At 51.5% G+C, this 23,374-nt stretch overlaps 1 protein-coding gene across 1 annotated transcript in view; it reads left to right on the top strand.

Moving 5' to 3' along the window:
• Nucleotides 1–23,374, top strand: part of C20H6orf132 (chromosome 20 C6orf132 homolog) — a 35,701-nt gene that overhangs the window by 1,039 nt on the left and 11,288 nt on the right. The window contains exon 2 of the mRNA XM_027959197.3: nucleotides 10,125–10,231. Within this exon, the coding sequence (XP_027814998.1) occupies nucleotides 10,125–10,231 (107 nt within the window). The remainder of the gene's footprint in view (nucleotides 1–10,124; nucleotides 10,232–23,374) is intronic.

Raw genomic sequence — 23,374 nt, 5'->3', positions numbered from 1 at the left:
GGCTGTGCCAGTCACCCAGTCTCTTTCTGGGATCACAGGCCCTTGTCAGGTCAACGACGGGTGCCTATGAATGAAGCCTCCCTTGACTGCCAGCCGCCCTTGGCCCCTGAATCAGGTTGATGTGTCTGCAGGTATTTGAAACCATCATACCTGCCCTGCCTTTGGGCTCTGCCTGTGGGTCATCTGATCACTGCATCTTTCTGCAATTTGTACCTTCTATAACTGAGAGAGAATCTAGTCGGGTGAGGCCAGGAATTCACTTCTTGTGTCTGATCTGAGGTTCTGGGCCCAAGGAGGGTCACCCATCACTGCTTTAGCTCACCTGCCTTCATTGTCACCCCATTACCTTCACTGACCTTTATGGCCACAGTGTGGGGACCCCCAGAGGATGTCACAGCCTCAGCCCCTGCTCTTGGATTCAGTTTAGTCCCCAGGTTTATCAGGAGCAGGACACAAGACACCCGGACAGGAGAGGGCAAATGAGACATCGCCTCTCTCTGACCCAAGGATCTCCAGCTGGCTGGTGAACAGAGATGACCAAATGCCGTTTAGCCCTTTCTGAGCCTTTGCTATAAAAGAGTAAGTGCAAAAGGAACAGAGAGGTGACCTCTGATTGGAACTAGCATGTGAGCTGAGAGAGAAGGGCACCCAGCATTTCCAGAGCAAACAGCAGGAGCAAAGGTAGGAGGGCCAGGGCAGTTTGGAGGCAGGGCTTAGGAACTTAGCAAACACATGTGTCCTGCCAAGTACAACTCTAAGGTCTAAACACCTCTCCTCACCTGAATCCCAAACATTTATTGACCCCTTCTTAGGTGCAAGGTACCATTCGAAAGTCCTCCTGTTGTTGACTTGTTTAATCCTCATCCAGCCTGTGATGTAGGGACTGTTATTCCTGTTTGACAGGTGGGGAAAAGGAGGCACAGAGAGGTTAAGTAACATGCCCAAGAGCACACCGTTTTAAATGATCGAGCCAGGATTTTCTCTTTTTTTCTGTTTTTTAATATTTATTTATGGCTGTGCTAGGTATTCATTGCTGCACAGGCTTGGGGCAAGTGGGGACTACTCTCTAGTTGGCGGTCGAGGGCTTCTTACTGTGGTGGCTTCTCTTGTTGCTGAGCATGGCTCTAAGGCGTGTGGGGTTTGCTAGTTTCAGCTCCCAGGCTCTAGAGCACAGGCTCAGTAGTTTTGGTGCACGGGTTTAGTTGTTCTGTGCATGTAGGATCTTCCCAGATCAGGGATTGGATCACCACTGAGCCAGGGAAGCCAGAGCCAGGATTTTCTTAAGTGTACAGTTCACGGATTTTTTCTTTTTTTTTTTCGTAGACTTATCAAGCTGTGTAATTGTCAGCACAATTCAGTTTTAAAACATTTTCATTGCCCCCAAATTTCCCTCATGGGGCAGAGCCAATATTTGAACCCAGGTTGTGGGGCTCCAGAGACCACACTCCAGCTTGCAGAGGTGACTTTGTGGAAGGTATGAATGAATGAAAGTCACTGTCGTGTTGGACTCACTGGGACCCCGTGGACTGTAGCCCACCAGATTTCTCCTGGAACTCTCCAGGCAAGACTACTGGAGTGGGTAGCCATTTCCTTCTACATGGGGCCTTCCTGACCCGGGGGTCGAACCCCGGGTCTCCTGCATTGCAGGCGGATTTTTTACCATCTGAGCCACCAGGGAAGCCTCGAAAGTGGAAGGTAATCAAGGGGGAATTTGGATGGAGAGGCATCTACCTGAGAACACCTCCCCCCACACTCCTTCCCCAAGGGGAATGCCTTCCTTGCACACCTCTACATTTTTGCTTTACATATTTCTCTACATTTTTGCCATAGGTAAATTCCCCAACATTTTTCCTACACCGAACAGACTTCTGGTGGGGTCAGTAAAGAGATGTGGGCATGGTGCCCAGTCACCTCTGGCCAGCTGCTGCCTCCACCAGCAGGGCTTGGAGCCCAGGGAGCCTCCCGTTCCCTAGGGCACAACTGGGTCTCCAGCTGACTCAGCCTGCCTGTGCCACGTGGAGAGGTGGGAAGCAACGCGCAGCCGGCAGAATGGCTCTCCAGGGTTTCCAGGGTATTTCCCAGGCCCCAGTGGGTGTAAAGTCTTCCTGCTAAGCAGGACATGTGTTGGAGTTGGGGACAGAAAGGACTAATGGTGAGGATTCTCAGATGTGATGAAGACCTCAGACCTATTTTGGAGTCCGCCTCTGTCAATAACTGGGGGCCTAGCCACTGTCTGGGCCTCAGTATTTTTTGTTTCTGTTAAGTGGGTCTAGCAGTCTGGTATCCAGGCTCCTTACAGAATGAGTGCTTAAATTTTGTGTATGGCAGTGCTTTAAAGAGCATCGAAAGGAAAGACACTTAAACAAGGATTGGCAAATTAAGGCCCATGGCCTGTTTTTGTAAATAAAGTTTTATTAGAACATGACCAGTCACGCCCATCATTTGCATGTCTCTGTGGTTACCTTCATGCTACTAAGGGCAGAATTGAGTGACTGCAGCAGAGACAGTGTGGCTCACAAAGCCAGAGATATTTACTAGCTGGCCCTTTACAGAACAAATCTGTCAACTCCTGCCTGGTTTATTATTATCAGGGCATGTCTAGCTCTGAGCGCTTCCTGCTTCAGTTCTTCCTCCTAACATTGCTGTAGACCAGAGGAAACTGATCTGTGAAGCGGTCTCAAAGGGGTTGAGATTAGAGTTTCATAGGGTCCCTGAGTCTGTGACGTTCCCTGAGATGCTGGCAGTATCCATACGCTTGGAGAACAGCCGGTAGGATTCAGGGGGAAGAAAATCAATGGGGAGTATGTAAGGGAATTAAGGAGTACGCACTTGCTGTTTGGCTACAGTCATGTAAAAATCTGTTTGCACAAGGGTAGGCTGGGTGCAGCAGGTAAAATGCAAACAGTCATGTGAGTGTGGTGATGGGTAAATTTTTCCTTACAGGATTTCCCTGGTATTTATCCAGTAACTATTAAAGCGCTTCACTTAATGCAATTGCATTCCTAATGAAGCCTAGGCCTCCCCGCTGGGCCCATCCAAGGGTCTTAAAAGGCCACACAATTGTTTTTTAAAGTACGTGAGAAAACAGAGATGTGGATCTTTCTAAATCTCATGATAAGGGACTTGCTGCAGCCAGAGACCAGACTGCCAGTGGCTCTGGACTCCTCCCTTGGCTCTTGGGTTAGTTGAGCCAAGCTTCCTTATCTACTGTCACTCCACCCCTCCCCACCAATAGGACGCCCTGCTTGCTGGGGGCCCTTCCTCCGAAATGTAAGTCACCTTCCTCACAGCCACCTAGGATGCTTACTTAAGATGCAGATTCCTGGGGGCCCCACCTGAGGTATAGGAAGTCAGAATCTCTGGGCTAAGACCCAGGTCCTGGACTTTTCACCAACTCCCAGGTGATTTTTAAAAAATTAATTAATTTATTTGGCTGTGTGAGATCTTTAGTTGTGGCATATGAACTCTTCCTTGTAGCATGTGGGATCTAGCTCCCTGACTGAAGGGGCTGAAGCCAGGCCCCCTGCATTGGGAGCACAGAGTCTTAGCCACTGGACTGCCAGGGAAGTCCCCTGGGTGATTCTTTTGTATGGGAAAATTTGAGAATCTTCTCCAGGTAGAGCTGCCGTGCTCTTCCTCACTGAGGACGTCCTGCAATTCTACATAAATATATAGGGCCTATCCCAGTTCCTTATCCACGAGAACCCCTGGGCGTTCTCCCTAAGGTGGCTGCAGGTTCTACTAGTCCTGCTCCTGGGGACCGCATGTCTCAGGCCAGGCTAACGGGTAAGAAAGCCATGAACTCCAGGCACTGAGCACATATTTCTGGCCTGGGACAGGCTGGCACCAGCCTCCCGAAAGGAAAGCTGACCTGTGCGTGGCAGGGGTGTGAAGGAGATTTCTGTTTACTCGTGTCCCCTGGAGGTGTGCTGTGGTTTGCTGGCAGCTCAGTACACACACACACACACACACACACACACACACACACACCCCGTCTCTGATGTCGCATTATATAAGCTCCTCTTGTTCCTGTAGTTCAACTTAGAAAGTCAGGCCCTTCCTTGACCACTGCAGGCTACAGGGTGCCCCTTCTCTCCCAGCCAATAAATTAATGATAATAATACCATCCTCATCATTATTATTTTCCCCCCTCATGCTCAGTCATGTCCGGCTCTTTTTCGACCTCATGGATTGTAGCCCACCAGGCTCTTCTGTCCATGGGATTCTCCAGGAAAGAATACTGGTTGCCATTTTTTCTCCAGGGGAGCTTCCTGACCCACGAATTGAACCCATGTCTCTTGAGTCTCCTGCATTAGCAAGCGCTTATCTACTGAAAGAAGCACCATGCTAAAAACTGTTTTCTCAATTGAGGAAACACTCAGAGGCTCAGTCAGTCTGACTCCATGCAGCTCAAAAATTAGTGCATCCAGCCACCCGGGACCTTGTTAAGATCAGATTCTGATGCACTTCAGACACTTTTTCAGGTGAAGTTCACCAGGGCTGTAGGCCATACTTTGGGGAGCATGTCCTAGCCTGGAAGCCGGCGGGGTTGTTGGGGAGTGCCTGTTTGCTACGCTCCTCCTCCCCCAGTCCCCAACCCTGAGGCTCCGTCCCCCAGTGGTCCCCCTTCCCCTATTCTGTGGCTCTCCCAGCCCAGCCCAGCTCCACCTCCGGCGTCCCCTCTGCCCTTGGACAAAGGCTTCTCCCTGGCACCCTGGGTCAGACGGGCTGAGACTTGCTGGGACAGACCAGCCTTTTCAGGTTCCTGTCATGTGGCCCTGTTAATTAGCAAGGAAGGGCCTCATCAGCCGTTTGTGGGTTACATTCACATGGGGCCCCCTAGCTTCGTCCCTGAAAGGCTGGGGCTCCAGCCAAGTGACAAGGATCAGATGCCCTACCTCGGTGGGGTGGAGGTTGGGGCCTGTTTTGGGGTTCTGGGTTACTCTGGTCAAGGTAACAAACTCTTCCAACTAGAAACCCCACCCTTTTTAAGCACCTGGAATTTTTTATTAAAAAACATAATATTTGTTTATCTATTCTTGGCTGTGCTGGGTCTTCATTGCTGACTTTTCTCTAGTTGCAGTGCACGGGTTTCTCATTGCGCTGGCTTCTCTTGTTCTGGAGCACAGACTCTAGGCCACGCAGGCTTCAGTAGCTGTAGTATGAGGGCTCAGTAGTTGTGGCTGCCCAGCTCTAGAGCACAGGCTTAGTTGCTCCATGGCATGTGGGATCTTCCTGGATCAGGGATCGAACCCCTGTCCCCTGCATCTGCAGGCAGAGAAGCCCAAGCACCTGGGATCTGATGAGACCCATGGCCAGTGCTCGTGGGGTCATGTGGGGGCTCCTGGCAGTTTGGGACCCCGCACTGTCACCCCAGCCTTCCTCTCAGCTCTGCTAGCTTTTTTCTTTTCCTTGATTTTGGGAGGCTTCTCCCTAAAGGATCCCCATTTGGCGGTGCGGAAACCCAGCCAGAGCAAGTTCTCAGAGTCCTCAAGTGCTACATGGAGGAGCTGGGGCATGACCTCAGATCTGATTCCCGGAAGCATTTGTCTCCTCCAGGCCTCACCAACTCTTCAAGCTCACTGGAGACTGAGCAAAGGGATGTTGAATCCCTGCGTTAATTCCCTGCTGTGCTGGCTGTAGCCAGAGGGAATTGGATTCTAGAGTCGGGTTGCCTGGACTTGAATCCTGGCCTCTTTTCCTCACTAGCTGTGGGACCGTGGGCCGGGGACTTAACCTCTCTGAGCCTCAGTTTCCTCATCTGGCAAATGAGGATAGTAAAAGTGCCTCCCACACGGGTGTATGAAGAGGGATGTAAAGAGAGCTTAGAATGGTCCTAGCTCATAATACTGCGTATCAGGTATCACACGGTTACATTAAAAAAAAAAAATTATTTTATTTGGCTGTGCCAGGACTTAGTTGCAGCACACTCTTAGTTGTGGCATATGGGATCTAGTTTCCAGACCAGGGATCGAACTCCGGCCCCCTGCATTGGGTGCCTGGAGTGTTGGCCACTGGGCCACCAGGCAAGTCCCAGACAGTTACATTTTTATCATTCATTTCCTCTCTAGTTTGGACCTATCTAGGATTTGAGAAAGGAGCTAAACAACTGTTCTGGACTTCAGCCTCCAAGGAGACCCATGGACAGCTTTGGGGCTGGGGCAGTAAGAGCATTTTGTCAGGCTTTCAACCCTGAGCTCTATGAGGAAAGAAGGCCCAGTGAGAGGTTCCTCCTTGGGGAGAAGCAGAAAGGAAGGGCTGGGAGTGAGGCAGCCATGGATACCCAGTCTTCAGCTCCTCCAGAGCTGGCGGTTCCCCCTCCACATAACACACACACAAGCACACGCACACCCTGCTCCAAACCGAGAAAACTAGGTCAGCCTATTTGGGGAGAGGCAGTAAGCCACATGCCATGTGTAGGGTACCCCCTTATTTGTGCCTGGAGCCCAACACTTCAAGGGGCACTCCATTTAGGCCCTGGCACCACTGCTGCTCTGAGACTTTAGGCCAGTCCCCCCGCCCCCCACCAGCCATTCTGGGCCTCAGTCTCCCCATCAGCACAGAGGGCAGCCCCAAGGGTCCAGACTCTAGAGTTCTCCCTGACAAAGGAGCAAAGGGCCACCCACCTCCTGGTGGCTCTGCCCCATTGGGTAGAGTCATCCAGCCTCCTCTCTGTCACCAGCTTTATCTCCTGACTTCATCTCCCTCAAGAGGCCCTCCTTTATCTCCTCTATTGAGGAGGGGGCTTCCCAGAAAGTTATTCTAGTGTCCCTGACACTGATCCCAGCAGAGTTCATTTACTTCTGCAGGAAAATCCCCAAAGTTTGATTCTGTTGTCTTTCTCTTTATTTTGGACCTTGACCTTAAGGCTCAGAAAGCCCCAGCCCTGACCTTGAACTCTAGGGCATCCCAGCTTATGGCAGCGGTCACACTTCCCCCACTTGTTGGTGTGACTTGACCAGCTGGGAACTGTGCCCGGGTATGAGGGGCCCAGGAAACTGTGTCAGGTTCTAGACACACCTCTTTTTCTTTTCTTTTTTCCCCCTTGAAATAACATACATTTAATATCTCATAGTTCCGTAGATCAGAAGTCTGATCTCACTGGGCTAAAATTAAAATGTCAGCAACACTTTGTTCTTTTCTGGAGGTTCTAGGAGAGAATGTTTTCTCTCCTTTTCCACCTTCTGCCTGCACTCCCTGGCTCATGGCCCCTTCCATCTTCAGAGCTGGCAACGGCCAGCTGAGTCTTTCACACATCACACCACTTTGCCTTTGCTTCCCTCATCATATTTCCTTCCCCGAATCCCAGCCACACCTCTTAGAACTGGGAAAGCAACTTGTATTTCCAAGAGGTGCTCCCGTGGAAGGGAGCCACCTGGGCCTTCTACGCCTGTCTCTACCAGAGCTGCTCCCTTTCCACAGGTATTCTAGAGAACAATCATATTCTTAGAAAGGGTTCCCCAGTTCAAAATAACCACAAACCAACCAAGACAACAGTGCCTCAGAAGATGGGCTGAGTCATGGAATCTGGGCTTCCCAGGTGGCTCAGAGGTAAAGAATCCTGCTGCCAATGCTGGAGATGCAAGAGATGCAGGTTCGATTCCTGGGTTGCGAAGATCCCCTGGAGGAGGAAATGGCAACCCACTTCAGCATTCTTGGACAAAGGAGTGCATGATATTGAAAACAGTCAGACGCAACTGAGTGGCTGAGCCTGCATGAAAGGTGCTTAGAAGCGTGCCTGACCCATTACAAATGTCCAATAAATTCCACCTGGCATTATATTATTACTGCTATTATAGTGATCAGCTTGCCAGGCTGCTTGCTTCTAAAACTCCTGTGCTTAGTCAGCTCAGTCATGTCTGACTCTTTGCAACCCCATGGACTGTAGCCCGCCAAGCTCCTCTGTCCATGGGGATTCTCCAGGCAAGAATACTAGAGTGGGTTGACATGCCCTCCTCCAGGGGATCTTCCCAAACCAGGATTGAACCCAGGTCTCCCTCATCGCAAGCGGATTCTTCACTGTTTGGGTCACCAAGGAAGCCCCAAAATACTGGAGTGGCTAGCCTCTCCCTTCTCCAGGGGATCTTCCCGACCCAGGAATTGAACCAGGGTCTTCTGCATCACAGGTGGATTCTTTACCAGCTGAGCTACCAGGGAACCCCTAAAACTCCTTGGTACACAATAATAGTAACTATTAATATTGTGGTAACTCAGCTGCAGAGAGGATGCTCCCTTGACCCCAACACCAGTACAGATTTAAATGAAATAGTGAGAGGGAGGGGAGCATGCCTGGGTTAGTCCCCAGCCTACCCCCTGTCCTAATAAGGGGCCAGGCAGCGATGGACCTGGCTGCCAGGTCAGATCTAGGTCCTTGGTTTCAAAACAGCCCTGTCTAGAGAATGTCCCAGGAAACCCTGGTGTCAACACGCTGGTGAGACATTAGAGCCAGTGAGAACTGGGTGGGCTTTAGCGTTAGCGGTTGGAGATGTGGTTATCTCTACTTTTCTTGTTTCTGATTGGGCCAAATCTACACTCTTACCACCTCCTTCTCCCTCCCCACCCACCCCATGGCATCTTGGTCTCCAGGCCCAGGCGTGGAGCCTGGCAGCCACACTGGGAAATCGGGTTTGCCCAGAGTGTATGGGACAGGGCAGTACTGGGAACTGGAATTTCCAGGGACGAGGGGAAAGCTTGCCGTGTTGGTCCCTCAGAAAGGTGGAGAATCTGGAATGTGCCAGCCAACTCTCTGGCTGGTAGGGCAACACCAGAGGTTTCTGGGTCCCATTTCTAGGGTGCCCCCGGAGCCTCCATGTCATATTCAAGGCCCTCTATGTCAGATCTGTAAACTGTTGCAATTTCTTCCCAAAGTCACGTACAAGAGGAAAAGTAATCACCGTTCATCCAGTGTTTCAGTTACTAGGATACTAGTTCATTGGAATTTTGACTTTTCTCCTCTGTCCTCTCTGGCTAAAGAGGAAGTCCCCCACGTCCCATGAATGGAGAAAGTCCTCCTTGCTCTTGGCCCATGTAGTAGGAGGTCCACAGTGACTCCTGCCTCTTGGAGGTGACAGTGTGAGTCTGGGGCAGGATGGGAAAGTCCCATCAATGTGTGCTAAGAGTCATGAGGGCGATTGGTTGAGAAAATGTGACTAGCGTCTCACTCCCTCCCACTCCTGTAGAAACAACCCAGAGCACAGGGCCAGCAACTAGAGGAAGAGAAATGTTCTGTATCATCTTTCTACAGGGGACAGAACCACATTTGCTGGGCCCATCATTGCTCCCATTGTACAGATGGGAAAAGTGAGATCCAGACTGGTTATATGACATGGCAAGTCCATGACAGAGCTGGGATCTGTATTAAATCAGGTGGACCCTACTGTCCTATTCTTTCTGCTCTGCCCTCAAGGGCACCTCAAACGGAGCCATGACCCCCAATCACTGATGGTTTGGGGGCTAAAGAAATCTTGGGTTAAGGACTTCCCTGGTGGTCCAGTGGCTAAGACTCTGCACTCCCAATGCAGGGGGCCTCAGTTCAGTTCCTGGTCAGGGAACTAGATCCCACATGCTGCAACTAAAGAGCCCACGTGCTGCGACTAAGACCCGGCACAGCCAAATAAATAATAAACAAACAAATAAAAGAGATCTCAGGTTAGCAGAGTCCAGAAGGTGGGTGCTGAGCCACTGGGTGGCCTCATCTGCTCTTCTAGTTTCAGATTAGAAATTCAAACACTCGAGAGAAAACAACTTGTTTTCTTCCCTCTTCTCAGAGATAAGCGTTAGCTGAGGCCTTGGCCAAGCTCTCAGCGCCCCCAAAGGAGGGTCTTGTGGGAGTGAAGGCTCAGATCCTGCAGTGGGTGGATCAGGAGACAGATGGCAGCTGGGGGCCGAAAGCCCCAGGAGACCCCGAGAAACCACCCCTGGAGTCCCTCGCAGTGCTGTTTCCAGTGGCCCCATCAGCCCACGTCCACCTGTAGGATCTTGTCACGAAGAGGCGCCTGGCAGAGCCAAGCAGGGGCCACCAAGGGGCTTGGTTTTCCTCACTGGGAACTGCAGAGCAGACTAAACTCAGTCGTCCCCCATGCTCTTGATCCCCAGTCATGGTCTCCCCGTCTTGTCTCCTCTAGATGGGATCTATTATGGAGACAACCGGTTTGACACTGTGAGTGAGTCGGGAACCGCCACGCTGAAAGCTCGGCCCAGAGTCCGGCCCCTGCTCACCTTTCTTCCGCTGGTGAGTACGTTCTGCCCTGACGTCAGAGGGTCTGCTCTGGGCGGGCCACCTAGGCTGCCACAGAGAAGGTGGCCCCACCTGCCCTGGTCCGAGTGGTCATCAGCCTCACCCTCTGTCCATCCTCTTCCTTCCTGATGCCAACTGAGGGCGGCAACTGGGAGGAGGCATGGCTCACGACAGGAAGGCTGAGATTAGGGGTGTCAGCTCCTTTGAGTCGAAACCTAAGGAGGGGTTATGGGGAACATGGGTGCAGAAGCAATGCAGCGGTGGGTACCTCCAGCTCAATGGGATTCCTATTCCACACTCACCAGGGGCAGCCTGCTTCATGACAGGCCTTGCATAGAATGCTGGGATTCAGAAATGATTGACCCAGGATTGCTCAAGGAACCTTCTGCCCGGTATAGGGGATGAATCAGTAAAGAGACTGTTAATACGTAGACCAGAGCAGGAGCAGCCTACCTAGCCACAGGGGCTGGTCAAGGAAGGCTTCCTGGAAGAGGTGACACCTGATTGTCTCAAAGGTCAAATAGCAGTGACCCTTGGGAGAAGAGCGTGTGGACTGCTTTACTTGTGGGTCTGAAACTGCCAGAAACCAAACACTCCCTTCTGGAGCCTGTGATTGGGCTTTTGTTCTCTGACAAGGGAAAGAGACTCAAAACAACCTCTCCGTGACGGGTTCTATCTACTGTGACAAGAGCTCTGGCTTTTCCAAGACAGCCTAGGCCTGTGCCGTCCAATAGAAATACAATGCAAGCCTCAGGTATAACTATCATTTCTAGTAGCAACATGAATAAGAAATAGATAAAATTAGTCCAGAGATGATCATTTCAACATTTAACCAACGTAGAAGGTACGGCTGAGATGTTTTACAGTCTTTCTTTCACACTGAGTCGTTAGAGTCTAGTGTGTTGCACTTTGAGCACACATCCTGCTTCTGAGCAGTGGCACTTCAAGGGCTCAAGAGCCACTTGTGGTCAGTGGCTACCATATACAGCAGCCCAGACTTAGACCTAAACAGTCAGCCTCGTAAGTTCTAGGTTCATTACCATCTGTGAGACCTGGGTCCCAGTTGGGACAATACTGTCACTGGGGCCACGGCATCTCACACCTCCATGAGGCTCCGTTCTGCTTCAACTCACAAGGCACCAAATCATGATCTGAGTTTTCAGGGGCCCGTTAGACCTCACAGCACCCGACACCTTGGTCCCCGCACTCACAAATTCTGCCCAGCACTGCCTGGCACAACCACCTCCCTCACACCATCGTCAGTTTTTTTCTGGTTGTTCAACCTCGCCACAGACCTGAGATTCTAGATGGGAGAGACTGAGTCTTACATTCTCCTTGCTGTGTCCCCAAGGCCTGTATGTGGAGGCCTGAGCATACAGATCGTTGGGCATACGGCTTTAATTTATTTTCTGCTTACAAAAGCAATTCACGGACGTCATAGACAAAAACGGAAAGTACAATACCACCAGTGAAAAGGTATAAAGCAAATGAGTCCACTCCTCACTGTTTCCAGAGATGCATAAAACTGTTTCCAGTGTTACCACACCCATATATGCAGATGAAACAGTTTTTTGATTGTCACTAGAGGTGAATTTGATTCTCTCCCTTCATCTGCCGCATACTCAGAATTATAGCGGTGGGCACCCAGGACTGGCACACCCGTGCCCATTGTGGTTGATAAAATATTGAAATAAATGGCTGTTGCCCCTTGAATGGCTGCTGCTCTCTTAGCTCCTCTTTCAGGTCTGAACCAGCAAGTAAAGTGTTAATGAGGCATCACTGAGTTTGTTCTGATTGGTCAGCATCCTGTATCCCTGCCTCTACCCACCCACTCACTTTGGACCATTTGATTAACAGCACAGGTCCATCCTTTCTGCCCTCCCCCTTCTGGTTTGAGTCCTCTGATTTGGATCTGATCTGGGCCAACCAGGGCTTGACTGGGAGCGCTGCACAGGGTTAGGGGCTGCTGGCTGGTACTGGCTTGGGAACAGTCCGTCAGGGCAAGCCTTAGACCCAGTCCCAGGAGATGGGGGCTTCTCCCCAGCAAACTCACACCCCCTCATTGGTGAGGATGAGGGAATGAACACGCCATGAATCCACAACTGAAAGGGACCTCGTGGGGTCCACACCAGCCTCCCTAGATACTGGCAGGAACTGAACCCGGAAAGGGAAGGTCATTCCGTACCTTCAGTGCCAAATATGCAGCTGGCACGGTGCTAGCCAACAGCAGGGCCATGAGGTCGTGACTGACTTGTGGGGGGCCCTTCCTGTGTGTCAGGCACCATCCCAAGTGTTAGCATGTGTTAACTGAACTGATAGAGAAACTGAAGCCCAGGATGAGGAAGTAACTTGCTCAAGGACAGGCAGCTCATAGGTGGCAGAGCTGGGGTTTGTAGCCAGGCTCCAGGGTCCAAGTTTACTGGGCCATCCTACCTGCCCTTCCACCCATGACCTTTTCCTTCTTCCCTCCCAACATCAGCCTGCAGAGCCACCTGCCTCTCCCGTGTCTGCCTCTCTGAACTTCTGCCTGGCCTTTTGGGGATCACACACCCCTCTGAGACCATGCTGAGGCTGTGGGCCACATCCGCATGATCTTGCTTACAAGTCCAGCACAGGGCTCTCAGGCCCCAGAAGCCCACCTCTGATGCACCTCGAGATTAGGAGCCCTGAGCCTGACCGCTTGTGTCCCGGGGACGTGTTTTGCTCCTGACTCGGGTCCTAAGATACAAAGCAGCCCCAGCATCTGGGTTACGGGGAACCCAACTCCTCTGCCTTAGGCTCTGGACTGGGGCCTCTGCTCTCCTCTCGCCGGGGCAGAAGGCCGGGAGAATGAGAGGCAGGAGGACAGAACTGCGGGTTTACACACAGATGTGCACGTGCACACCCGGCCCCCCGCACCCCCCCCCAGCCAGGTTGAGTGGGGAGCTGGGCTGTGACACCGCCTCGCAGCTGGGCCTCGCCCCTCCCTGTCTTGCCTTCCCACACTCAAGGGGCACCTCCCCAGCCTGACCCTGGGGCAGGGGAGGGGCCAGGCTTCAGTGCCCATGACAGGCCCATGCTCTTCCTTGAGTGCCATCCAGGCCGGGCCGTCTTCTGAGCACACAGTTGCTCTCACGACCCCTCACGAGCCCCCGTGGGACGGTGTGAGAGGGGAGGGCAAGATGAGGAGGGGATGGGCACAGCTGGGGCTTCTGCTTCCTTCCTAGACCTTCCTTGCTTATTGAGGTGAAAGTGCAAAGGATGGGGAAATATTTTGGCCTACTCCATACTTTCCCAGGCAGCTGGCCACCAAAGGCCAGTTACGGGAAGGACCCTGGGATCTCTCGGTGACTGGGACGGGCTCTGGATTGATCCTCGGGGGACCAGTCCCAGCTCTGCCTCTGGGCCACAGACGTTCCTCTCTCGGGGCCTCTGGCTCCTCACCCATCAGTGGGGTTACATGGGATGGTCTGCTAGGGTCCCCTCAGCTGTGACTTTCTGTGTCCAAATAACTCACCAACAGAGGGGCAGGAGGTGGGGTCAGCTCTCTGGAGGCCCCCAGAGATGCCAGGCCCTCTGAAAAGGAAGCCCTTTAGCCACCAGGGCTTCCCCCACCCCACCCTGCCCCAACTTCCTGCTCTGAGAGCTCCAAGGAGCTGGATTAGCATGGCAAACTTCAAAACTGGAGGTGGGGGTGGGTACAGACCTTGGTGAGCATCGGAATAAGAAAACTGAAGCCCAGGGAGGGGGGATGCATGCAACTCCCTCAGCTCCATGGAGGCAGAGACAGACCCCAAGCCCAGGTCTTCTCCTCCCAATTCCCATCTATACCACCATGGATGGGCCTGGGCTGAGTCTGGGAAGGGTCCTTTCTCCCCACTTCCTTCTCCCTCCAAGGGGACGCTCGGCCCAGAACTCAAGCCAGAGCCTGCCCCCAGCTTCTCAGAGCTGAGACGGTAGGATGGCTGGTGGTGGGAAGGGCAAACTTGTCTCTGGGGCTGCCTCTGGCCCTACCCCAGTCTGAACCCAACCATCTCCAGGGCAGTGCATGTGAGGAATTAAAAAAGAAACGCCAATGAGGCAAATATGGGGAAACTGGCCAGACAGGTCCCCCGGGGTGCCTTGGGCGGTGAGAGCTCCCTGGGTCACCCCACCCTCTGAGTCAGGCAGGGCTGGCAGGGCCTGGGGAGATGTCAGGCTGGGCTCCGGGCAGGAAGCCTGACTGTTTTGGGGCCCACCCTCTACTCCTCAGCAGAGATGCAGCCCAAGTCAGCCAGATTTCTCCTTTCCACTTTTCCTCTCCATCCGCCGGCTCCGGGAGCTGTCTCGGAAGCCAAGGCCCAGGCTCCCTTTGGGGTTGGTGCTCCTTTGGGTGAGCTGGGAAGGGCAGTCAGTCATGATTGGCTTTTGAGTGATTCTCTTGGCTGACATTAGCTGGCACGGCTCTTGGGTAGGGAGCTCCGGGTGTTCCTGTGGGAGTGGGTGTTGGGAGCCTGCAGCCAGTGAACAGATGGAATACCCCTCTGTTCCCCGCCGAAGCCACCCACCTGGCTCTTCTTCCACAGGGAGGGCCTCAGCCTGAACCCCCAAAGCCCAACACACACCCTCATCCTAACCACATATGACCACCCCTTGGCCACCCGATGGGGCTTCCCAGGTAGTGCTAGTGGTAAAGAACTCGCTTGCCAACGCAGGAGACTTAAGAGACACGGGTTCTATATCCCTGGGTTGGGAAGATCCCCTGCAGGAAGAAATAGCCACCCACTCTAGTATTCTCGCCTGGAAAATCCTATGGACAAAAGAGCCTGGCAGGCTACAGTCCACAGGGTTGTAGAGTCGGACACAACTGAAGTGACTTAGCACACACACTTGGCCACCCTGTGGGTTCAGGGATGTGTGCCCCCCACTCAGGCTGCCTTCAGAAGGACTGATTGGGAACGAAGCTCTAGAAAGTGAAAGTGTTATTTGCTTTAGTTGTGTCCCCGTGGACTGCAGCCGGCCAGGCTCCTCTGTCCATGGGGATTCTCTAGACAAGAATACTGCAGTAAGTTGCCATTTTCTTCTGCAGGGGATCTTCCCAACCCAGGGATTGAAACTGGATCTCCTGCATTGCAGTTCTTTACCACTGAGTCACCAAAAGAGGCCTAAGGGCCGTTTGAATGGAGGATTCTAGGGACCTTGGTGTTTGGAGCAAGGTCAGGAAGGGGGCAGGGTGGGCTCTTAGGGCTTGTCTCCTTGACCCCATGGACTCCTTGCCCTGCAGGGCAACAGAGCACAGCCCTCTACAGATGAGAGTCCAGGGCCGGGCCCTAGAGCTCAAGTCTAAGAGAGATCCTGGGGTGGCGTGGGTCCAGAGTAAGACAGCATTATTGGTGGAATTCTCTGTTCCCCAGGAAGGAGGCATGAGCTTCAGCAGAGAGCAGGGGCTGGGGCAAGGAAGTCCTGGAGCTCTTTTTATGTTAAAAAAATTTTTTTTTCCTAAGGTTATTATTTTTCTTAACATGGACCATTTTTTTAAAAAGTCTTTATTGAATTTGTTACAGTATTGTTTCTGTTCTATTTTGGGGTTATGACAAGGCATGTGGGGTCTTAGCTCCCTGACTGAGGATCAAACCCACACCCCCTGCACTGGAAGGCGAAGTCTTGACCACTGGACCCAGGAAAGTCCTGGAGCTCTTGATTTTAAATGCTCACTGGTTCCCAACTTCAGAGAAGCTGCTGTGTGGGTGAAACACTGCCGACCCTCACACTGCCCCCAAAAACCAGGAAATAACTAGCAGGGCTTCACCCAGCTGGGGACATTGGGTGCCGGGAGGGGTTTCCTTGTGGCCCTCACTCCAGGGGCCCATCCCTCTGTTCCCCAGCCTACAGCAGCGTTCCCAACCATTCCCGGCTCTGACTGTGACTCAGGGTCACCTCCCTCACCGCCTGAGCTCTGCACCCCACCCTGAGGTGCCCCACCAGGCTCCTGGAGGAATCTGAGGAAGTTTGCATTCCACAGCGTGTCACTAAGGCTCTGAGCTGGCTCATACTCAAGGTCAACTGTGTGTAGCCCGTTGGCCCAACCCTTGTGACCCACCCTCGGGGTTGGCCTGCGTTCTGAGGAACCCCAGGTATGAGGATGTGTGTCCTGGCCCAGGGAGGGCAAGGGGACTGGGCTGGGCCCATTGGTGGGGTGAGGCTGTCCCCCAGATCCTTGGTGGTGCAGCAGGGGGCTAGTGGTGGGCTCTGACTCCCTATGACTTTAAGGGGGAGACAACCTCAGTCCTCAAATAGTGAATGCTTTCCTCCCCTCTTCTTTTCTGCTTTCTTTCCTCCTTCTCTTTAACTCTGAAATATTTGTGGTCAAAAGGGCAGTAGGGGATTCCCGGTGACCTGGCCCTGACTTCGGGGAAGTACCCATCTATCTCTTCAGGCCCAACCAGACAGACACATCCCAGGAGCCCCTCCTGGAGCAGAGTATCCATGGATTCGGGCCACTGCTCACCCACTGAGCCTTGTTAGGACCCGAGGTGTGGGGACTCAGAGAGATGCCCCTTCCTTGAGTGCTTCTCTGCAGGATCTCTTTAGGTGTGGGGAGGCCACCGATGTCACAGCAAACCCACGGAGGCAGGATCAACCCCATCTTACAGATGAGAAAACTGAACCTCAAAAGGCAAGAAGGGGGCACACTTCCTGACCACTGAGTGTGTGATTCTATCTTTGAGATGATGGAGTTAAATTAAGATTGCCAGTGTGGTCTACCTGCCTACAAAATCCATGCTTTTCTTCATTTTTTAAGTATTCATTGATTTGGCTGCACTGGGTCTTAGGGACAGCACACAGAATCTTCACTGCATCACACAGGATCTTGTGTGGCAACACCAGGACTCTCTAGTCGTGGTTCGCAGGCTTAGTTGCTATGCAGCATGGGGGATCTTAGTTCCCTGACCAGGGATCAAACCCACATCCCTCGAATTGCATGGTGGGTTTTGACCCACTGGAGCACCAGGGAAGTAAGTCCCCATACTCTTCTTGATTACAAGAACTTAAAAAAAAAAAAACCCCAAACTACGTATTGTGTGTGTGTGTATTTTTCAATTGTGAAGGAAACAGAAGTTCATTGTTAAGAACTGAAAATAGAGACAAGTATAAGGAAGGAAATATATATAAATATCCTCAGAATGGCGCTTCCGTCCCTAGGCTCCTTGCCAGCTAATCATTGCCGGGTGACTTTTCAGTATACGAGGCTGTGATGGGGCTGCTTGATTGAGCTGGGGAGCTGGAGCTTGCACCCCTGTGAAGTGGGCAAGGTGACAGGGATCTTAGCTTCTGGGTGTTGTCCGGGTGTGGGTTCGGGAAGGGCTGAGGCCCAGCTTCAGGGGGAATGCCCCACCTGGACTCTGCCCCAGGCGTTGAGCAAGGGCTGCTGTTGCGGAGTGGGGGTGGCCTGGCTGAGGACGGAGGCGCCAGGGGGCTGCCCCAGCAGAGGAGCTCAGATGCTCATTTGCATGTTCTTGGTCATTTCCCTTGCCCACCAGGTGGCCACACCCCGTCCCTCGATGTGGGGCCGCTGTCCTTCAAGGGCCAGACAGGTCTCCCTCCTGAGTCTACTTGAGGGGCACACCAGTCCCTGCAGGCAGCCCCCTGGGGCGTGGGGTCTGTGATTTTCCCAGGGCAAGCGTGCTGAGGGTGGGGCAGCCCTCGGCTGACTGCTGCGGTCACAGGCCCACGTCGGAGCCAGCAGTGACCTCAGGCCCAGTCCTGCCCGCTTGGCCTCGCCCTGTAACTCCTGGAAAAGCAGCTTCACAGACTCCTCCCACCCCCTCCTCCCCCTTCCTCCTCCCCTGCCCCTACGTGTTCCGCCACCCCCCTCCCCCCAAGAGCTCTCCCGAGACAAGGGCAGAGGTCTGTCCCAACACCTGGTTGTGGAAGAGGATGGCCTCCGGTGTTCAGGCCGCTGCCCACATGGCACAGGTGAGCCGAGCACAGACAGGACACCTTATGGGCCGAGACTCACAGAACGCCAGGTTGGAGATGATCCTGAAGAGCGTTCACAGGAGAGGGCGGGAAGGAGGCCCTTTGTTCCCAGTTAATTGGTGGTGGGTCTGGCGCCAGAACACAGACTTTACACCTCCCTGTCCTATGTTCTTTCCACCTCTCATTCATTCATCCAGGAGTTTCTTCACTCATCCAACTCTCACTGAATTGCCCCATCTGTGCCAGGTGGGGCAAAAAGAATCAGCCGTCCCCCTACCCACAGACAGACTGGGCTGGGACAGCAGAGACCACAGCCACCTGCAACAGGCTTCGTTTATGCTGGAGGAAAAGTGTGAGTGTGAATAGTGGCAAAGAGGGCAGGCTCCAAGTTCCAGTATCGACCGCTGCTTATTAGCTGTACGACCTTGGGCGATGTGCTTAGCCTCTCTGTGCCTCAGTTTCATCTTCTATACAATAAAAACAACAACCTACCTCTTAGGGTTACTACGACGATTAACTAGGTTGCTACATGTGAAGTACTCAGAACAGTGCCTAGCACATAGTAGGCACCTAATAAATGTCAGGTATCAGAATGCACACACAGGGTGAGGAACACACTGAGAAGAGAAATGAACTTGGGCTGAGGTTGCCAAGGAGGGCTTCATGGAGGAGGGGTATTTAATCTAGGGTTTAAAGGCTAGGTAGGAGTTTGCTGGACAAAGAAGGGCATCTAAGAATAAGAGCCAAAGGTAAAGGAGATAATTAATAAGGATCTACTGTACAGCTCAGGGAACTCTTCTCAATACTCTGTAATGACCCACGTGGGAATAGAATTTTAAAAAGAGTGGATATAGGTATATGCATAACTGATTGATGTTGCTGTACAGCAGAAACTAACACATCTTAAATCTACTATAATAATTTAAAAAAAGAGCAAAGCAAGATTTGGGACGTCTGAGAGTATGTGGGAGTGAATCTCAAGCAGCTGCAGTGATTCTGCACGGTGAAGGAGGGAAGCAGAGCCAAATCACCTAGGGGCTTTTTCAAGCTATAGATTCACCCCCAGAACCTCGAAATACTCCCTCCAAGGAGTGGTCTCTCTGCCATACTGAAGATCCCTGCTGCGGGGAGCCCATTTGCTCTTGAGTGAGGCAGGTCTCCAGGGACACTGGTGGAAAAACACGAGAACCACTAACTGGAGCCCAGAGTGTGTGGAGTGGGTGGAAGAAGGTGGCGGGAGTTGCAGACAGGACAGCTTAGGAAAAGTCTAGAACGCCATGAGAAGGCGTTTGGGTGTCATCCTCCAGACGGACAGAAGGATGCTGAACAGGGAAGGGACCTGCTCTGGGATGCACTTTATTTATTTCTTTATTTTTAAAAAAATATTTATTTATTTTGGTTGCTCTGGGTCTTAGTTGTGCCTGCCGGGCTTCTCTCTAGTTGAGACATGGGGGCTCAGCAGTTGTGGCCCACGGGCTTGGTTGCTCCGAATCAGGTGGGATCTTAGTTCCCCAGCCAGGGATTGAATCTGTGTCCCCTGCATTGGGAGGCAGAGTCTTAACCACTGGACCACCAGGGAATTCCCTGAGATGCATTTTAGAAAGAACATCCTGGCATCAGGCTTAAAGAATGGGGTGAGGCAGAAGCCAGGGAGATGATAACAGTAGTGTGTCTGTCTGGGTAACAGACAGTGGGGACTGAAGGAGGGCCAAGCTTTTGGGGTAGCAGGAAGGGAGGGACACAGGATATGCCTGACAGAGCCAGGTGAAAAGCTGGGGGTATGGGTGACGGGTAGATGCCTGGAAAGACAGTGATTTGCTCATCTGTAAAGGGGAGGTGTAATAACACTGATCACATCTCATGTTGTGAAAAGTAAATGAGTTAAGAGATGGAAGACAGAGCACGTGGTACAGAGTAAGTGCTAAGTAGCAGCCGTTATGGTTATGGTTAAGGTCGGGGATATTAGAAACGAGAGAAAGAAGTGAGATGCTGATGTCTGTCCAGTGGATGGGTAAGCTCCAAGTCTCCCTCAAGACTTTCTCTCTTGACGTTCTTGTTCTTTTGTTTGTGGGAGTGTGTGCCAAGTCGCTTCAGTCGTGTCCGACTCTTTGTGACCCTATGGACTGTAGCCCGTCAGGTTCTTCTGTCCCTGAGGTTCTTCAGGCGAGAATACTGGAGTGGTTGCTGTGCCCTCCTCCAGGGGATCTTCCTGACCCAGGGACTGCACTCTCCTGTCTTAAGTCTCTAGCATTGGCAGGCAGGTTCTTTGCCACTAGCGCCCCCTGGGAAGTCCTTGGTCTTTTGTTTGCTATGTTTTAACTTTTTAAATTGTTAAGATACATTACATGCAATCTACCATTTTAACTATTTTAAAATGGACCATTCAAGGGTATTAAGTAACTCTCTCCTTTTAACCAACCCCAATGTGCAGAGCAGTTGCAGGGATAGTACAAAGGACTCCCTAGAGCCACCACCTAGATTCACCGCATTGTGCTCCATTTGCTTTATTTGCTCTCTCTCTCATTATTTACACATTGTTTCTGCCCAAATGTTAAAGAGTAATTTGAGACATCAGATCCCTTTATTCCTAACTACTTTCAATCAACTATAATGCAATTAGTAAAAAACCAAAACCTTCCCTCTTCAAAAAAAAAAAAACTCTTACATACTATGTGTGTGCTATGTAAGCACAGAGACATTCTCTGTGCAACTAGCAAATTCAGGAATTTAATATTGATACGATACTATTACCTGATATACCTTTTTCATTCAATCATCGCTGATTGTCCATTAAGGCCCTTTTACAGCACACCCTTCCCCCATCGCAGGATCACACATCGAACTGAGATGTTACCTCCAGGCCCTCTTCCAAAGGAGGCTTCACCTCAGTCCTCTGAGGCTAAGGGAGGCAGGTAAGGAAGTTCACTCCCCATGGAGAAGGATGCTGTTCACACCTGTGCATTTGCACACTGAACTCTGTCACCACCCAAGCCAGGGCACTGGATGCCAGCTCCCTGGGTCCCCGTGTTGAGAGGGGTGTGACGTACCTTCCAGGTCTGTTTTACTAGCACTTGCATTAAAATGAGTTTGTATTTGCCTTCCCCAGTCCACACTGGTGGAAGGGACAGCTAGCCCAGGCAGGTGGGAGGGGAAGAAGCAGGGCCAGCTGGGGCTTGGGGCTGCATTCAGTTCAGTATTGGGGGCTCCTAAGATCATGGCATCTGGTTCCATCACTTCATGGGAAATACATGGGGAAACAGTGGAAACAGTGTCAAACTTTATTTTGGGGGGCTCCAAAATCACTGCAGATGGTGATTGCAGCCATGAAATTAAAAGATGCTTACTCCTTGGAAGGAAAGTTATGACCAACCTAGATAGCATATTAAAAAACAGAGACATTACTTTGCCAACAAAGGTCCGTCTAGTCAAAGCTATGGTTTTTCCAGTGGTCACATATGAATGTGAGAGTTGGACTGTGAAGAAAGCTGAGTACCGAAGAATTGATGCTTTTGAACTGTGGTGCTGGAGAAGACTCTTGAGAGTCCCTTGGACTGCAAGGAGATCCAGCCAGTCCATCCTAAAGGAGATCAGTTCTGGGTGTTCATTAGAAGGACTGAAGCTAAAGCTGAAATTCCAATACTTTGGCTACCTCATGCGAAGAGCTGACTCATTGGAAAAGACTCTGATGCTGGGAGGGACTGGGGGCAAGAGGAGAAGGGGACAGCAGAGGATGAGATGGCTGGATGGCATCACCGACTTGATGGACATGGGTTTGGGTGAACTCCGGGAGTTGGTGATGGACAGGGAGGCCTGGCGTGCTGCGATTCATGGGGTCACAAAGAGTCGGACACCACTGAGCGACAGAACTGAACAGAACTGAAGGAGTGAGGCTGGACGTTGGGACATACCCTAAGGGTAACAGAGTACCGTAGCACCTCAAGCACTGTGGGGATGTGATGGGCGTGTTCTGGACTCGTGTGTGTGTGTGTGTGTGTGTGTGTGTGTGTGTGTGTGTGTGTGTGTGTGTTCGTTCCAAGGCCGCTCAGGAGACAGATTTCCATCCACCCTGTGGTCTTTGGGATCTAATGCTTTTTCAGAGTTCAGATCAAAGGTGGGGTGGACAGTATTACCTCCAGCCCATAAAGTCCGTCCGTGTTCCTCATTCACACATAATTATAGGTTGACCCAGAAGGTGCTTCTAGGATTCCAGGCAGCTTGCTTTGTTCACAATATTCTCACTTTTGTGGGGAGAAGATTTAGAACACAGATTCCTGGGCTAGGAGCATTATCTCCTGTGGTCGTCGTGATGGCCCCACAGAGCAGGAAATCTCTCCATGTTATACATGAAGAGATGTTATACATGAACATGTTTTATACATGTTGAACATGTTATACATGAAGAAAATGAGTCTCTGATTTGTAGAAAAGGGAAGTTAGGAGGCCTAGGTTTGCACCCTGTCTCTTAAGGGGTTTGAGATATAGTGTTGGCACATAGTATGTGCATAAATGATAGATTAACATCATAGTTGCTACGGCTCATCCAAGGTCACACTCCTGGCAACATCACACATGCACAGGCAAAATCAGAGCACGACTGGAATCTGAGAACTCTTGATGATAAGTCCCTAGGTCTTTCTACTTTTCAGTTATGTGCAAAAGAGTAATGAGAGCTCAACCCGAGCTTTTAAAGGCCTGGCTTCCATCTCATCAAAATCAGAGTATACATACTCCATGAGGGTTATTAGACAGTCAGTCATGGGTACACCACAAAGAGGTGGACAGGACTTAGCGACTGAACAGCTAGACAGCCTTGTGTACTGCCTCTCATGCAGTATGCACCGCATTTCAGAATGCAGGATTGAGAGAGGTTGAGAACAAGTATGTGGCCATTTGACTCAAACAGAGGCAGAAAAAAAGTAGATGATGGAGCAAGGCCATTCCAGTTCTTCAGAATTCTTTAAGAATAAAATGAGTTGTTTGCTGCCCTCATATAACCAGAGAGTAATTCTGAGACTGCCCTTGGTACCCCGAGGTCTTGTGGATGTTTGTGAAACATCTGCCTTGAATCCCCCTTCTTATATATTGAACCATTAAGTCTAGAGAGTTGGCACCATCAGCTCATCAGTGAGTAATAGCTTGGCTTACTATGTGTCCATGTTTGGGGGATTCATATAAGACATGTCCCTGGGCTCCAAGGAG

This window comes from Ovis aries, chromosome 20 (assembly GCF_016772045.2).
Source record: "Ovis aries strain OAR_USU_Benz2616 breed Rambouillet chromosome 20, ARS-UI_Ramb_v3.0, whole genome shotgun sequence".
NCBI lineage: Eukaryota > Metazoa > Chordata > Mammalia > Artiodactyla > Bovidae > Ovis > Ovis aries.
This window is presented reverse-complemented; position numbering and strand designations above follow the sequence as displayed.